The sequence below is a fragment of the Amphibalanus amphitrite genome, unplaced genomic scaffold, assembly GCF_019059575.1.
Source record: "Amphibalanus amphitrite isolate SeventyFive unplaced genomic scaffold, NRLGWU_Aamphi_draft 000644F_arrow, whole genome shotgun sequence".
In the NCBI taxonomy this organism is placed as follows: Eukaryota; Metazoa; Arthropoda; class Thecostraca; order Balanomorpha; family Balanidae; genus Amphibalanus; species Amphibalanus amphitrite.
The window spans coordinates 94,432-112,699 of record NW_024882138.1 but is presented as its reverse complement, the minus strand read 5'-3'; the positions used below and the strand labels follow the sequence as shown (position 1 = coordinate 112,699).

Below are 18,268 nucleotides of genomic sequence, written 5' to 3'. Positions count from 1 at the left end.
GCCACTAAACCTCATTACTTTTTAACAAGTAAAAAAAAAATCACCCTGTAGATATGTGGTATAGTAAAGCCACGATCATAGGTATGTCGATGGCCCTTTGAGTCTAACACGAATTTCGGGATTGAACAGCTCCCGCAAGCGCTAGCTGAACAGCATTCATTGCAAGTTTCGATAAGAATCCAATTTCCGTCAGCTACCATTGAGTGAGTTAAATTTAACATGGTGAAGCCAGTGCTGCCTTTAAGGACGACAACCGCTCCCTCATCCCAGTTTCCTTTGTGCCTCCCGGTAGCTGGCTTCGGCTGAAAGGCGAAACTAAATCATTCCGTTCACGAAAGGTCAGCTTGCAATTTGCAGCGCGAGCAGCGCGGGCCGGTCAGGCGGAGGGAGGGCAGAATGACCCCACAGAGGGAATTTGACCAGATGTTTGTCCAGTCACCGGAGCGGCAGACCGGACAGCGCGCAGATTGGCCCCGTAAAGGTCACTGTGCTCAGTGGGAGCTAACTCAACATGACCACCTCTATGACCGACAGTTTTTACACATCAGCAAGCCAAATGAGCCCGTAAATCATTTATGGCAGAACTCAGGTAAACTAGATACGTGTAGGTACAAAACAGCCTAACTTTATATGTGCACCTCGCCATGGCGTCTAGTTTATCAAATGTCTTCTTGCTTTTTAAAATAAAGTTGTTCGAAATTCTACAGATGCCTATTCCACGCAAGGACAATAACCGGTCTTTCAAAGCAAAGCCTCGTCATTACGTTTTGAACACTCCAGCCAAGAACCCAATTAAAGTATCTCATTTCGCAACTTTTCCGGCTTCCCCACACCTTTCCCCACATTCCTTCACAAACCTCAGCAACAATCCCACCTCCCCGCCGTGGGGTGTCGATGACGTCACGACCCGACAGTCACAATCCCTCCCTTGTCCCGACTCCCACCCCTCCCGGCTCCTCAGCTCACCTGTGTGGTAAGCTCTGCCCGGCTCTCCCCCAAACACTTCTCGCTACGATAACAAGCGGTCACAGTGGCCCGCGGCGGTCCCACTGCGGAGGCACGTAAATAATGGCGACCCGGACCCTCGGGCAATTCTGGGTCAGTGCGACTCCGAGGCCCGGTGGTGGCGACTGCTGGAAAGCAGCGATGGGATGGTGGCTCGGGTGACGATCTGTGTCCAGAGTGTTGATAGAGAAATGCGAGACGACTCAGTGACGAAAAGGGTGTCACTCAGGTGTCATTAGATGACATTTTGGTGTCATCAGGTGCGGATACATTGTCACCAAGTGTCGCCATATGACACACATCACACTTGACACGTGCAACTTGAGCAGCAGCGTGTGACGAGCCTTAGCAATGAAGCAGAGGTGTGCACTGTGCAGTGTAGCAGGTGTGCCTCTCCGCTCCTGTGTCATCCCTACTGAAGTCATCGGAGCACTATGGCGTGTCTGAGCATGGTGAAGGCGGTGCTGGCGCGAGGCCTGTTCGTCGTCCACTCGTTCATCACTGTCTGGAAGGTGGTGGACGTCAAGGGCGGCAACACGTCCTACTGGTTCCTGCTGACAGCCGTGCTGCTGCTCATATTCGAGGGCATGGTGTCAGTCTGCGGCAGATCGGGCAAGGAGCTCAAATGGTAAGCAGTTTTAACCCGCGCATGACTGGGGAATTTTCCATAACACGGGTGACTGGGGGGGGGGGGGGGGGGCTCTACAGAGTCCCCCTTTTTTCTCTGACACTAATGCATCAGTGTCACTCTATTTCACAGCATTCGATAAAAAGCGATTCAAAATCACATTATCATAAAGCGACTGCGCTGAAATAGCATGAATAGCAAATAAATGGATTAGTATGGTATATTATAAGGGAAAATGAACGATAGATACTAGCAACCTAGCAAACGCAACCATTTGATTTCCTTCTGTTTTTTTTTTTTGTAAATTTATTAGTAGGTACATACCTAACCGCTCCGAAATTCCAAAGGATTCACTTGCCAGTCAGTTCAGCTGAAGAGCTGCATTATATTATCATGTACGCTTACCTAGGAAAGCTTACGAGAAAACTTGGCCGCTGATAATGCTATTGCGTCGACCGTCTGGAATTGAGGCGGGAGCAACTTCAGCGCGTCGCCACAGGGGGATAGTTCAGACGCCGGAAATGTCAGCGACTTCTTTAACCTAACTTTATGCGCGGCTGGTATGGTAGATGGTTTTATATCAAGGTATAATGTGCAGTGTGCGCTATGCACCGTAATCACATAATGCGATTTTTGCACTTTGCGAATGATGCTGAATGGGAAAAGAAGATTTGAAGGAATAAAGGCGCTGTAAAATATTGCTTCACTCAATAAAAGAATGCATATGTTTTCACGTGCATCTTCATCAATGAATTTCAGCACCATACATTATTTATGACGAATAATGGCCGTTTTCACGACGGGCTTTCCGGCGAGTGCACCTAATTTGACCAAATCTGCACCGAATCTCTTTTAGAGCAAATATCTTTATTTTATGTATTTATTTCAGTGTTTTAATCGCTGATACTCTCTGATAATATGACAAAGCAGGCATATCAGCAATTAGTGCAACCCTAGCTGATAGCTACTAAGAGACACACTGGACCCAATTTGACCAAATATGCACCTAATCTGCACCAGATGTGCACCAAATGTGAACCAGATGGCCGTCATGAAAACGGCTCTTATTTTCCTTGGTTTCCGAATGACAGCTGATGCTCCCAATCATAAGCGTGCAAATGTTCCATTAACATCTGGCCTTGCACATGTTGATGCATAATGAGGTATTTATTTTATTCGGCAGGTTTTGTCCGAGCGTGTTTCTGTACCTATGCTCCATCGTGCCGCCGCTCTGGATCCTAGAGCTGGATCTCGCCAAAGAGAAGTGGTCAACCAAAAGAAACACAACCGCCGTCTCCGTGGAGAAGCTCTCACAGATATTGGACTTCGTAAGGAAAACAACAGCGTGCAGCCAAAATGCTGCTCCAACTTTTGATTATGATAATTTTAGTGCGTTGTACTAAAGAAGCAGAGCTCGAGCATATGTTACGACGATTTTCTTTCTAAAGTTAATCACTACAGTAAAGCTTTGTAGACAGCCAGTGAATAATACATCTACTATTAAAATCATTCAAAATTGATTCAATTCTTTGATAATCTTAGGCCGTTAGCAAAACATTGCATTTTAGGTTCAACAGACGGCAAATTGCATCTTGCAACTACAAGCCTCGGGCCGGATTTCTTCTAACATTTTGTCTCTACCCTCAGGAAATAGCTATTTACCTGCCTCGCCAGCAGTGGGCTGAAGTCTTGGAACAGCTGCTCCTTGTCTTTCTAATTGTCGGACGCTGGTTGTTACCAAAGGGTAAGAGTTCATTTGTGGCAGAGCTGCACCGAAATGAAGCAATAAGACAGACAATGGCGTTGCAGCTGTGAATCATATGACCAAGTTTACTTTAATGATATTGTCGGTTGTTCTGTTTGATGTTCATTGTTGCAGCCTAAGATTTTAGTTTCTCAAACCCCACTTTTGTCAAATAACGCATCACGTAACTCAACAGAAGTTCTGTATAATCCAGTCATCGTATATAGCCAAACGCCTGTCGAGACGAGAGTATACGTAATTCGTTATGACAATCCGTGTCTGATTATGACATTCTATCTTTCAAACGCATTCGATAGATTGTGAACAAAACTTGCTCTTACATTGTATCTCAGTTGTTTTTTTTTTCTCTCCGAGCCGTGTGTGTTTGACATACCGTGCCAATGAAACAGTGGTGCCCGGTTCGAGCTGCAGCGAGTTGCTTTTTAAGTCACCAGCCTTGAAAGTCAACACTCCCTTCCTTTTCAGCTCACACATGCGTGCAACTTACTTTGATACCCCATGATGCTCTGTTCCGTGCTTTGTTGTTTTTCCAGGGGAGCTGTCTCGAGAACAGCTGTCTCAGCTACTGCTCGCCTACCTGGGCCTCTCAGCTGACATCATTGAGTTGTTTGAGGCATTCGACTGGCAAGAGGTCATCGAAAATACCGAGCTCACCTACATTATTTTGGGCAAGTGAGCGGGAAGTTCTAGATTCTTTAACCCCATTGGTTGTATGTATTGTATGACTCAGATAATAAGACTTTTATAGTGTACAACGCACATTGTACATATTATGGTGTACATAGAGGCTCGCAACTGTGTTTTGATATTTTACACCATTTGAACGGATGTGATCTGAGCTTTTGAAAACAACACCACTGTTCAAACATAACACTCTACGAAATCTCAGTATCGGCAAATGCTCTTACCTGCTAAGTGCTGCATCACACGCTTTTGAACGCGTTCCGTGCGCCACGTCCGCTCATCCGCGCCGAATTCGCCTCCATACGTTTCCTGGCGACGGGTGCTGCCGTGGAGGCGGCCGGCGCGTCGCACGATATTTATCGCCGGCGCGTGCCGGGCACGAGGGGCTCTCTGTCTTCCCGTCTGCACAGGAGGTGCCCTACAGTATAAAGAGGGTCAGTAGTACAAGAGAATAACATGTTTATCTTGTATGCTTTTTTAAAGTTGGTATTATTAGGTAATACAAGTTAAATCATTTGAAATCATTGTACCAATCAAACACTGCAGCTAAAACGAACGAAAATGCGTTTTGGGCTCTCCTAATACCCAAACCATTCACCATCGGCTAGTGCCACAGAGCCGGCTGAGCTTATCTCACATGTAAGAGGCTTGCCCCGAAAGGACAGGCACGCAAGAGGAGCGTGCATTGGGCTCTTGTTGGAGCTGCCCTCACCGAATGCGTGGGTGGGTTGGGTCGACCTTCTCGGCCCAAACGGGTGAGGATGATCCAGGAAGATGAGGTGATGAAAAGCACATCAGACAACTGATACTAAACCCCTATTTTGGGTTATTTCGAAGTAGTGTTTCCATTCAAACTTTGTGAAGCATTTAGCTCTATTTCCCAAGGGTTTTCAGTTTAGCTTCCACAGGGCTCGCATTTCTCAGTATCTATGGTCTAATGGTCTGAACCCTCTCTGAATTCTCTGTTGGAACCGGTGCTCAGCTTTTACGGAGTTTCCAGTTTAACCTCCGCGGGGCTGATTGGCATGTCGATGTGTCAGCTCAGGCGGAGGTGGCCAACTTTACGAACACTCTGGGGTGTATAGGCCAAGCGGTGCGTGAGCGCCAAGTTACGACACCGGCGACCCGCTGACGGCCGATCGTTTGGTGAAGATATGATGCACTGGTGTAAATCAGCTACGTAGACGCAGTTCTTAGGCTGATCGTGCAAGGAAAACGCTGGCTGATTTATTCGAGGTGTGCGTTTGGTTTTCTACACATTTTTAACAAATAAAAATCGCGCCAATTTTTATATGCCTGTGTATAAAGCAGACTGGTGCCAAGTGCGAACAATTCAAATAATGGAAGCTGGAACCCATGAGTACTGTCCACTTATCTCACCTAATATATATAGACTGTATACAGCCTATATTAATACGAAACATTGAGAAAAATATTGCAGACGTTTTTCACTGCTTAATTACAGAAAGACGCATTTCTGGAACCAAATAATGCACAGTCAAGATTGGTTCGTGCAGCGGAAAACAGCAACAAAAGTCAGACGTTCTGATTGTGTCCAATATTCCGGCACGATGCAATCGATGTTTTACCTTACCCTGGAAGACTAAATCTTAATTCAGCCGTATATCAGTCCCGCCTGTGCCTGCGGTGTCATCCTGAATTTAGGCTCGTGGGCGTTGGGAAGAGTAGGGGGAGGAACAGAGGAGGGATAGAGGGGGAGGTGGGCTCAGCTGCCCACTGGCGGCCCGGGCCCGCATGGAACGGCAATATCCATCGTGGAAGAATCATTCTGCATACGTAATGACCGGAATTGGCTCACGTTCCTCGCTCGGCCAAACTGTTCCATTTTCGAAGTGGCACCATTCCAGATAATAAGGTTACGTTTTGTGTTCGGACAATGCTATACTGTCATTACTGCGATAATTTACAGAATAAAATTGCGACTTAAAAATGTACTTTCTCTAATTACTGGAATGTTTATATGCATTCTGCAGTAAGTCGCATGAATTATCTCACACTGGGTAATTGTTGCCTGCTTCTCGATGCGTCGTTGCACGTCAAAGCACATCGAATATTTTGCATACAATGATAGCCCAACGTAGCCTAGCCTAGCCATTGCTGTCAGATCTTCGGTACGATTGGGTCCAAGGGTCACGATAATATAACGTCTTTTTATACTTAAAAATTGCATATATCAACCTCACAGTCCTCACATCGTTGCAGAGAACGACGATTGGTAGTTGGTCCTACGATTGGTAGTTGGGTATCGCTATACACTGAGATACCCGCCCAGTTCCCACAGCCCATGATAGATAAGTGCCCCGGTCAAGTTGAGTGAGATATCCTACATAATCCTGGACTTTCCTTTCATTCACCACTACATACTGCATGCCTGTGGTATGCTGTATGTTATTGTGTTATTAACCCGCGCCGGGCCGGGGGGGGGGTGTTTGAACACCCCCCTCTGCGGTTTTTCGCAGATATCTCATAAACGGCGACGCTCCGCGCCGCCGTTTTTGGCACACCTGTTTGTGCATCTTTTCCGCACATGTTGTTAAAATTTCAGACCCAGGTCACCTTAGGTCAGGTCACCAGGTCACGCCAAGTGACCTCACCACAGAAAAAATAAGAATGCTCGTCATAGCTACACCGATTGATCGATTGCCTTGAAACTTTCAGCGATTGATAAGAGCAACAATATCTATAAAATGTATATCTCGGAATTTTGATATCGATGACCTAAGGTCAGGTCAATTTTGCGACCTCTCCATTATAAGTCAATGGGAGAAAATTGAAAAGCGTCTGTTTTGCACGAACGTTATTCTAGACACTCTCAAACATCGAGATGTAGGTAAAATGGACACACTGAACCGGAAAATGGCAACTGTGACCCCTCGTTATGTCCCCGAGGTCATCTCAGGTCACGAACAGAATCTAACAGTTTTTCGCTAATAACTTCTGATAGAGACGTGCTAGAGCGCTGAAAACGCCTTAGATGTGTTCGGCTCGACGTTGCAGATAGACTGATATGCAACATGACCTTTTCCATTCAGGTCATGACCTTGACCTGAGGTCAAATTTTCAAGTTGACCTTTCAAGGTCAAATTATAGTTCATTCGACGCGTCTCGACGAGAGGAACACGATGGTGGCAAAAGTAATGTCATGACTCTTTTGAGGCAAAAGTTATTGCCGAAAAACGTTTTTCGTAAAAACGGCTATTTTTGGAGTTTTTGCCCCCTGGAGGCTAAACCGTTGACCTGAGGTCAAATCTGAGAACATTACTCAGAAAGGACTGTAAAAGGGCTATCGAATGCGCTTTTTCGCGGCGCTGTAGCTCTATCGGTTCCCGAGATAGCCGTTGGCAGTTCCCAAAATGTTGAAATAGTGGACATTTGACCTTTGGTGACCTCTGGTGACCTGACCTTTGACCTGACCCAAAAAATGACCGAAGTGTTTTCGTCCTTATTTTGGACGTTCTTTCGATTGCCGCTTACCGCGTGTCGCTACGTGGCCCAGGAGCCGAGTTAGAAGGGGGGGGGGTGTGTGTTCAGACCCCCCCCCCCGGCCCGGCGCGGAATCTCAGAGCACCAGCCCGGCGCGGGTTAATTTCCCGGCTAAAACAGATATCCTCCCATGATTGGCGTGATATGCTGATCATTACCATCTGCCGCTGGTCATAGTTTTTCTACTATTCAATTTATCCCCCTTCTGCAGGCATCTGGTCGTGGTCTCTGCTGCAATTCACCCTGGTCCTGACGGCGTCACGCGGCCGGAAGCCCCGTCTCGGGATGGATTCTCCCCGATCCAGTTCGCGTGAGGGTCCCAGCTGTGAGGACTGGGCCGACATGGACATTATCGCCATTGTCTGCACGGTGCTGCTGCAGGACGGACCCTTCCTGCTGCTCAGGTAAGGAGAGGAGGACGGACCGTTCCGGCTGCCCAAATGGGAAAAGGAACGGGACGAACCCTTGCTGCTGCTCAGGTGGACAGAGGGACGGAACGGACCTATCAAGTTGTGGTCACTGCTGATAGGTCCTGGTGCTTACATTGGCGGAGGGACGGATAGTTCCTGCTGCTCAAGCGGGGAGAGGGACGGACCCTGGCCTTTGAGGAAGGGGAGGGATGGACCCTTCCGGCTGCTTAGGCGGGAAGAGGTGTGGAGAAGGTGTGTGAAAGGGAAAACAAACGAACAGAGCATCTGACGTTCAAGTGGAAAAGGATAGAAAGTGTCATTCCTGCTTCTCATATGGCCAAGAGAAGAAGAGGACGGGCGAGAGAAATGGCAGATCAATGAAAGTTATCAGTGAATAATGAATACTTTCGTGAAATCATTCATGAATCCTTTTAACATTGACATTCAAACCTCTCGATGTTTCAGGTTGGTGTTGATTTTCCGGTACAAGGTGGTGTCTTACATGAACATATTTTTCACATGCAAGAACAGTTTGGTGACCAGTCTTCAGCTGTACCGGCTCTTCGTCCTGTGCTGCGAACGGCAAGATCTCCGTCGGGTAAGTAATGGAGAGTCCGTTACTTTATCCTCAAGCTGCCCCATCGAGTAACAATAATTGTCGAACGAGTTTTCTTATTTATCTAAAGCTGTTCATTAAACATTCATGGAAAATTGACAATCCCATGTGCTCATTACTTTTATCAATAACAGCATTTTAGTGTAACAAATGATTGATAAATTTACAGTGAATATCATTTTTAGTGCCTCGAAAACTATTCGGCTTTTACAAAGTGCCCCGGACAAAGACGACTCGCTAGAAGATTGACTTTTTCTTCCTCCCCCTCCCTCCCTCTCTCTTTCACCCACTCTCTCTCTCCCTCCCCCCCTCTCTCTCTCTCTCTCTCTCTCTCTCTCTCTTTCTCAAATAGGTACCTACTAAAAGATGCCGTTTTTTACAGAGCGCCTCGGACGATGACTGGGAGAGCGGCTCTCTCTCCATCACCGAATCAGAAGCAGCTCACAGTTCCATCCGGCCTGAGAGTCCCGGTTCAGCCACGGTGACCGAGGTATCCTACGAGCCGCCGCCCTCCGTCCCGCGTCGACGCTCCTCGCTACTGCCGAGTCGCCGCAAATACTCGGGTAGAGACACCCCCTCTACCACTGCCGAGTCGACGCTCTCCCGGAGGCAGCTGCGCCGGCGACAGCGGCTGCTGCAGCTGGCAGCTCGACAGACAGCTCGCGGCTCCACCAGGCGCCGAGAAGGCTCCACAGAGGATCGAGGGGACGTACAGGTGGACGCGGTCGCAGGGAGACGCGGCCGGGAGGTGGGGGCACTTCCTGCGGGCCTGAGTTCCAGTGAGAGTGAGTTAGATGTGCTTCGCCGTGCTGCGCCGGTTGAGACGGATGATTCGGACGGTCGCCACACCTCTAGATCACTGAGTTTCCAGTGTCTTCGTGAGCTGGAGCACCTGCACTGGAGCGCCACTTCGAGGACAGAACGAGACGGTGGTGATAGTAACGGCAGCAGGCGAAAAGCAAGACCCGAAACGCTGCCGGGACTCAGTCGCCTGATTCAAGAAGAAGCACTTGTGCACCACAATAACCCACAATCACCCACATCGGTGAAGTCCGTTTCGTTCAGGCATGCACCGGCAGCAATCATAGCGCCACCTAGAATACATGTTGAGCCCCCAAGCCGGAGGATGTCTATAGAGGTCGCGCCAAACACTTTTAGTGACCGTGGATCGACCAGACGAGATGGATCCTCCAGTTGGCGGTCGACAGACGGTGCTACGGGCGGCAGGGCGCCGTCGCCGATGGGCAGGATGAATCTCTTGCGTGTGCTGTCCAAATCCATTTCGCCTGTGAATGGTGGAGGCGGCGGCAGACAGAGGGAGGAAGCAGGGAGGACAGAGGGTGGGAGGCACCGCTCGCGGAGAAAGAGACAGGAGAGCTATGTTTGATTTAGGTCCATGATTTAGGTTATAACGACAGGTAATATGCCTTCAATGTCGATGGCGCAAGAAGAGAAATGTTTTGAATTCAGTGTTGTTTTTTTGGAACAATTGTTTTGCTAAATAAAATGCTGACGCATACCCGATAGGAACAGTTTTCTGCAATAAAATCACCAATATCATCACAACGGCTGACTTTTTGAATTCGTGACGCGGAATAACCAATTGCACTACCATAAGAAAAATTCCAATAAAAATGGTGCAATAAAGACAGTTGTGACGCTTTTGAGGCGTCGCTAGTATCCGAATGATATACATATAGTTTCCAGTTTCCTCTTCGGCCAAGGTCGAGGGAAACTTGAGAAAAGTACCGATTAAGGACAGGACTTGGAGAATAAGCGAATGCACCACGATTTAGGTTATCAACTATTGACAGAGGCTCATAATAAAAAACAGCAACAACAACAATAACAACAAAATCAACAACAGCAGCAACAACAGTAAGAACAATAATTTGGGGCTCATGTTTTCTCCTCAGCCCACGACGTAGGGGAAATACATAAGCAATTAGTGACGAAGCTAAACAATATATGCACTGTACTAGCAATGGAGGATACAGCTAACGGCGCAGCCGTCTATAAACAGGGCATTTGAAGGTCATCAGGTCGCTGAGCCAACGCTCTTGAGCCGCTTCGGAGCTCATTATAGGCAGCAGATGAGGATTACCTGCGGTCGGAGTCAGGGATCACGCTACCACCACGTGGGGGTGGGCAGTGGGGCGAGCAGTACCACTGACTAGTCCCTTGCCTATCCTGGTAAGATGAACCTCTCGTATTTTGTTCTCTATATCAGCCTTTCCTGGAACAGCCATCTCTGGCCGCGCTCTGAAAATAAGCGCACTAAGGTATATGCTTGCCTACTTATTATCATGCACTGAAACAAACCAGGGCAGGGCCCTGTTAACCCGCGCCCCATAGGGGAGGGGGGGGCAAACGCCCCCCCCCCTGTCCTTTTCCGTCGATATCTCCTAAACGGCTGGAGACATCGCCACCAAACTTTCAGGACCCCTCCGGGCATCAATTTTACACATTGTGACCAAAACTTTTCCACAAATAGATTGGCCACAAATGACGTCAGAATGACATCATGTGCTGTCATTTTCGACCGAAAAAAGACCTTCGCGAGAAGACCTGTCAGGCCTAGAGCTTTGAAGATACAGAAAAATGATTTAGACTTAATGGTGTAGAACTGACAGGGCTACAAAATTGCTATCGCGGATCTTTCAAATTTTTGACTTTTGACCCCCAAATATCAAAAAAGCATTTTTTTTATATATTAGCCAAAAAATAAAAAAGTGAGTTTCGTAAAAACCGGAATATATGTGATAGCACCTACCGTCTTCTATCTACATACCAAATTTCAGATCGATACCTCGTTTTTTGGCCAAGTTATAGCGAAAAAAAAACTGTTCAAAAATGATGACGTCAAATTTTCAAACTCAATCTTTGGCAATTCTAGACCTCGTAGGGCAAAACAAAGACCACCATTAGACTCCCCGTGACGAGCTGCATCGAATCCATACCCATTTTATGCAAAAATATCAACTTTGAAATTTGACCTAATTTGACCTGACCTTGACCTGACCTTCACCAAAACGTGACCTAGGCTGGCCCCAAAGGCTGCTTAACCCAAATAATCGTATTTGTCATGTATAATGGACAATAAAACATGTATCACACGACACTTTCATATTGTGACCCAGGTGACCTGACCTCGCTGTGACCTGACCTGGTATCAGTGACCTCAGATAGCAAAGTATGTGTTTGACGAACGAAGTAAGATCGATGGTTTTCAATAAATTACCAATTTACTCGATTTCACAACACATGTCTTGAAATGCCTGTGAACGGTGAAAATCCGACATTTGACCTGACCTTTGACGTCATCAGTTTGTTCTAGGTCAATGAAATTTGGTCACAAGGTAGTTCTCCAGTGGGGATATCGAACGCCGTTTGAATTTTGAAAATCGGCTGCAGGTAAATTTCTGAGATCTCAGGGGGGGGGGGGGCCGAAACGGCCCCACCCGGCACCCGCTACGGGTGGTAGTGTCCGCCGATAGCCCTACGGGGCGAGGGTCCATCAACGGACCTATTGGTTTTCTACATACATACACGCCGGTCGTGGGGGGAGGGGGTACGACCCCCCTCGCCGTCTCGCCCCTGGTGGAGCTCGTCACGGAAAAAAAACGCGTCACGGAAAAAACGAGCGGGTGCGCCGTTACGAGACGCAGAGATTGATAGCCGAGTTCAAGATCCTAGGTCAACCGGTGACCTCTGAGTTCAGGTCAAGTGCTCCAAGGTACGGTTCCGTTTTGGTGAATAAATTCGCAATAAACGCAGAGCCGCGATTTTGGCAGTATCGTGTTCGCCTCGCCCAGGCGCGCCGAATGATATACTTTTTGTTTGGGTGAGGTCAACTTAGGTTGTTGACCTCGGGTCACGGTCAGGTACAGACTGCAGAGGCTAGCGCCCCTGTGGCAGTAATTACCTATTATTCCCCCAGGGTGTTTGAACACCCCCCCCCCCCTGCGGATTTCGCAGATATCTCAAAAACGGCGGCGCCCCGCGCCGCCGTTTTTGGCACACCTGTTTGGGCATCTTTTCCGCACATGTTGTGCAAATTTCAGACCCAGGTCGCCCTAGGTCAGGTCACCAGGTCATGCCAAGTGACCTCACCTCAGAAAAATAAGAATGCTCGTCCTAGCTACACCGATTGATCGATTGCCTTGAAACTTTCAGCGATTGATAACAGCAACATTGTCTATAAAATGTAAATCTCGAAATTTTGATATCGGTGACCTAAGGTCAGGTCAATTTTGCGGCCTCTCCATTATAAGTCAATGGGAGAAAATTGAAAAGCGTCTGTTTTGCACGAACGCTATTCTAGACACTCTAAAACATCGAGATGTAGGTAAAATTGACACACTGAATCGGAAAATGGCAACTGTGACCCCTCGTTATGTCCCCGAGGTCATCTCAGGTCACGAACAGAATCTAGCAGTTTTTCGCTAATGACTTCTGATAGAGACGTGCTAGAGCGCTGAAAACGCTTTAGATGTGTTCGGCTCGACGTTGCGGATCGACTGATATGCAACACGACCTTTTCCGGCCAGGTCATGGCCTTGACCTGAGGTCAAATTTTCAGTTTGACCTTTCAAGGTCAAATTATGGTTCCTTCGACGCGTCTCGACGAGAGGAACACGATGCTGGCAAAAGTAATGTCATGGCTCTTTTGAGTCAAAAGTTATTACCGAAAAAACGTTTTTCGTAAAAACGGCTATTTTTTGAGTTTTTGACCTCTGGAGGCTAAACCTGAGGTCAAATCTGAGAACATTAACCCGCGCCCTGCTGGAGGGGGGGGGTGTTTGAACACCCCCCCTTGTGGTTTTTCGCGAATATCTCAAAAACGGCGGCGCGGAGCGCCGCCGTTTTTGGTACACCTTATCATACATCAATTCTACACATGTTGTGAAAATTTCAGACCAAGGTCATTCAAGGTCAGGTCACCAGGTCACTTGAAGTGACCTCACCTCATAAAAAGTTTCAATGTCTGTCATAGCTACACCGAGTGACCGAATGCTTTGAAACTTTCAGCGATTGCTAAGAGCAATGACATGTACAAAATGTATATCTCAGAATTTTGATATCGTTGACCTAAGGTCAGGTCAATTTTGAGACCTCCCCATTATAAGTCAATGGGAGAAAATTGAAATGCCTCTTTTGGACGAAAGACATTATAAACACTCCCAAACACTGAATTACAAGTAGTTTAGACACACTGAACATGAAAATGGTGTCCGTGACCCCTGTTTATGCCCTGAGGTCATCTTAGGTCACGAATGGTATCTAACAGTCTTTCGCAAATAACTTTTGATAGAGGCATGCTAGAGCGATGAAAACGCCTTAGATGTGTTCAGCTCGACGATACGGATCGACTGATATGCAACATGACCCTTTCCGGTCAGGTCATGACCTTGACCTGAGGTCAAATTTTCAAGTTGACCTTTCAAGGTCAAGTTATAGTTCATTCGATGCGTCTTGACGAGAGGAACACGATGCCGGTAAAAGTAAGCTCGTACAAGGCTTGGATCAAAAGTTATTGCAGAAAAACTGTTTCCGAAAAAAGTCGGCTATTTTTGCAGTTTTTGCCCCCTGCAGGCAAAACCGTTGACGTTAGGTCAAATCTGAGAAAATTACTCAGAAAGGGCGTTAAAAGGGCTATCGAATGCGCTTTTCCGCGGCGCTGTAGCTCTTTTGGTTCTCGGGTTATGCGTTGGCTTCTTGGAAATTTTCGACATTCGACCTGGAAATCGGCGAAATTTTGCCTTCAATGACCTCTGGTGACCTGACCTTTGACCTGAGCAAAAAATTGACCGAAGTGATTTCCTCATTATTTTTGACGCTCTTTCGAACGCCGCCTTCCGCGTATCGCTACGTGGCCCAGGAGCCGAGTTAGAAGGGGGGGGGTGTTCAAACACCCCCCCAGCAGGGCGTGGAAATCCAGGACCCCCAGCCGGGCACGGGTTAATCAGAGAGGTCTGTAAAAGGGCTATCGAATACGCTTTTCCGCGTGCTGTAGCTCTATCGGTTCCCTAGATAGCCGTTGGCAGTTTCCAAAATGTTGAAATAGTCAACATTTTACCTTTGGTGACCTCTGGTGACCTGACCTTTGACCTGACCCAAAAAATGACCGAAGTGTTTTCGTCCTTATTTTGGACGTTTTTTCGAATTGCCGCTTACCGCGTGTCGCTACGTGGCCCAGGAGCTGAGTTAGATCGAATGCTTTTCCATGCGTTTTTCTAGCTATCATAGTGCCTGGATATTGGCATGCTTTCTGAAAAATATAATGACATTTGAGAAATTTTGACCTTTGATGACCTTTGGTGGCCCAAATATTACTATTAGATGAAAAAATGACTGAAATACTTTCAAACGTACGCATTGAGAGCTATCGACTGCTTTTACCGCGTCTTTCTGGCCCTCCTAGTTTTTGAGTTAGAGGTGAGTGGTAACATATGCCCCCCCCCCCCACTATGGCGAAGTTGGCTGAGACCGCCACTGGGGCGCGGGCTAAAAAAACTTGCATGCTGCAAAATATCAGCTCAATGTCAAGTTCAACTCAATGTCAAGGTTATGTCGCTCAATTATCAGCTCAATGTCAAGGTTATGTCGCAAGTACATTATTGTGCGAAAAATTATATATGTACAGGTCTCGCGGGTTTTAAGGGTAGGTTTTGCCTTTCCGGCTATATCTTTTTCGTCTTCAGCTTTGCAGGCTTTAAGATGTGACCGATTTATTAGTATAGCTCCCTACCATGATCATGGAAAAAGGTTTGATCGTATGCCGGCTAGTTTCGGAGAAATTTAAAGAAAACCTCAAAATCTGCCGTTTGGGGCATTCTGGCCGCGGCTTCCCTGCAGTCGCCTATGACTACAGTGGTGCCACCCAACGAGTAGGACGCTGAAACACAGAGGCATGAATGAATCCAGCGCGTGGTGAACGGTGGATAGAGACGGGACTCGGCAGAGGCTATCACTGCGGCCCGCCGCGCAGGGCGTCCTTGGACAGCGGCCGAGCCCTCGGGCGGTGAGGCCAGAGGTCACGAGAGCCCGGCGCACATGAAGGGGAGGCGCTCGCCTCAGCCTTGTAACTCAGCTGGTGTGGTGGTGGTGGTGGTGGTGGGGGGGGGGGGGGGGGACGGCAGGCGGGAGGGGCTAGAACGAACGGGATGGTGGTTTAGGTTTAAAATAGATTTGAAATGTCGTGCCATGGTCAAATAAGATTATAATTTTTTTTACCTAATAAACATTTATTAACATTACGAAAGAACCCACCGTTTTTATTGAGAAATATTAAAGAAATGCTATTTTTTGATGTTACCGTTTACTTTTAATGGAATTCAAACCCTACCTTTTACTAGGGGTGATAAAATAAACCCCTCTCCTCAGTTTTTCCTGAATAACTGGCGTAGGAAGTGGCGGATAGCTGCGAAGCTTTCAGTGCTGTAAGTTATTTTTTCACCATAAGTAAATAAATATCCATGCGGTCAGGAGTCGGGATAAGTTCAGGCCATCCGCAATTTGATATTTTACACCTACCCTGAAAATTTAAAGACCCTGACCAAAATAGCCATTTGTCTGTGACCACTTTTTAGAGCCCATTACGTTTAGGCCAGAATGGGCATTCGGCGTGTCAGGTCTCATTACCCCGGCGGCCGCTGCACTGGGCCTTCGCGCCACCCGCCGGCCGCTGGGGGGGGGGGGGGAGGGGGGCAACAGTTGCCCCCCCCTTTACTTCTGCGACGATATCGTCGCAACATGAAGAGATAGAGAAGAGAAACTTTGCACACATCTTCCTGAATACTTAGCCGAGGTTGTGTTACAATTTGGTGTCAATCCCATGTGAAATGACATGCCAAGTTTTGCCAATTGTTTCACGTTCGTATCTCATCAGGTTTCGGAGATATTCCACAAAACGTAAAGGGGGTAGCAGCTTTATTCCACCCCCTCCCAGCGGCTCATGGGTTAACCGCTCATTTCTAGACTTGTGATTAGAAACGTCATAGCATGTGAAATGATGTTTGGTCCCTTGTGGCTTACTTGGCCGGTGCCTTCAGGGTTGTTTAACTACAAATTTGCCGATCTGCTGAGCGCATGGAGCCGATCTAGCCAGGTTTATAACCACTAGGGGTGACATTGCGGCACAGTCAATCTTCAATGTTTCCACGCCCCTAGAATATCCGCAGTTTAGCTGCCGGTTTCTGGTCACATGGCCTAAAGGCGAGGTCATTAGCGATATAGAAATGGAAACACTTGAACAGGCTAGCTGTGAGAAGGATAAAGGTTCATTTTAATTTTGTGTATTGTCGCATAAATACATACACCGACCGTTTTCTAAGAAGGCTAATTTATCTCTCTCTCTCTCTCTCTCTCTCTCTCTCTCTCTCTCTCTCTCTCTCTCTCTCTCTCTCTCTCTCTCTCTCTCTCTCTCACTCTCACTCTCACTCTCACTCTCTCTCTCTCTCTCACTCTCTCTCTCTCTCACTCTCTCTCACTCTCTCTCTCACTCTCTCTCTCTCTCTCACTCTCTCTCTCTCTCTCTCTCTCTCTCTCTCTCTCTCTCTCTCTCTCTCCCTTTCTCTCTAAAAGCTCACAACAAAAACTTTTAGGCAGGTCTCGATCCCTCCGACCTTTGGGTCATTAACCTGACTTGGAAGGTCAACGTATGACCTATGGTTAACGATTGACGTATGATCTAAAAATTGGGTATCATCGGCTTCCTCTCGTCACGTGCAGCATGTTCCTTCTTTTCATGAAGCTCTAGTTTGATCAGAAGCCGATCAACTGTGAGGTCTGATCCACCCCGCCCATACGTTAGTGCCTGCGAAAACACCGATATGGGTGCGAGTTATGGAATATTCCATTTTATTTTTTGCCTTTGTAGCGGCTCACATTGATTTTTTTTCCAAAAATATTGAAAAAAAAACAGATTTCAGTGATGTGGAGACTCAAATTTTTACGCCTAGTTTCCTTTTGAAAGTGATGTAATTTCATTCATACAACTATATCTTGGTCAGTTTTGTGACAAAGTTTTGAAAATACAGTGCAGCAGAAAACAAAACGGTGTTAAACGACCTCCAGTCTCAGCAGGTCACGGTTAAATGACAGAACTGTTCCCATGAAATAGGCAATAGCATTACAGTCGTCTCCCGGCCTCCATGGTAAGCGGCTAAAACTTTGGACCACTATGGATCGGCACGCTGTCGGCTCACCCCGCCCGCTGGCTACTGGTGGCCTTGGCCGTTCAATGCCGATTGGCCAACGGCCGAGGTCGTGCGCTGGTCAGCACGCAGGAGGACGGGACGCGGTACTGCACATTGTGAGTGACCTCTGACCTTTCCCCGTCCCCTGACCGTATGCCGTGTCTCCGGCCCAGACGATAGAAACCGGTTCTAGCCTCAACGCAGGCTGCCACTCTGACCCTTCCCTCCCCACTTTACTATGTGCCGTAGTACGCACTCGCGAGTAACTGGGTGGAGCAAATGGTCACCGATACAGAGGCGGAACTGGTTGCCCTCCCGCTCGCCGAGCCACCTACCGCTAAAACCCGCGAGACCTGTACATTACATGTTCGCCTGAGCTACCCTGACTGAGCAATTGCCTTTTATGTAGATACAGCTTTCAGTAATTTATTAGCAGACAGGATGTATGCGACGTCT

The 18,268-nt window shown here is 47.5% G+C and overlaps 1 protein-coding gene across 1 annotated transcript in view; it reads right to left on the bottom strand.

Annotated features, from left to right (window-relative positions):
• The window catches only part of LOC122363858 (cytoplasmic protein NCK1-like), a 117,553-nt gene that overhangs the window by 64,048 nt on the left and 35,237 nt on the right, over positions 1–18,268 (bottom strand). The window contains exon 2 of the mRNA XM_043333655.1: positions 4,307–4,500. Coding sequence (XP_043189590.1) covers positions 4,307–4,500 — 194 coding nt within the window. The remainder of the gene's footprint in view (positions 1–4,306; positions 4,501–18,268) is intronic.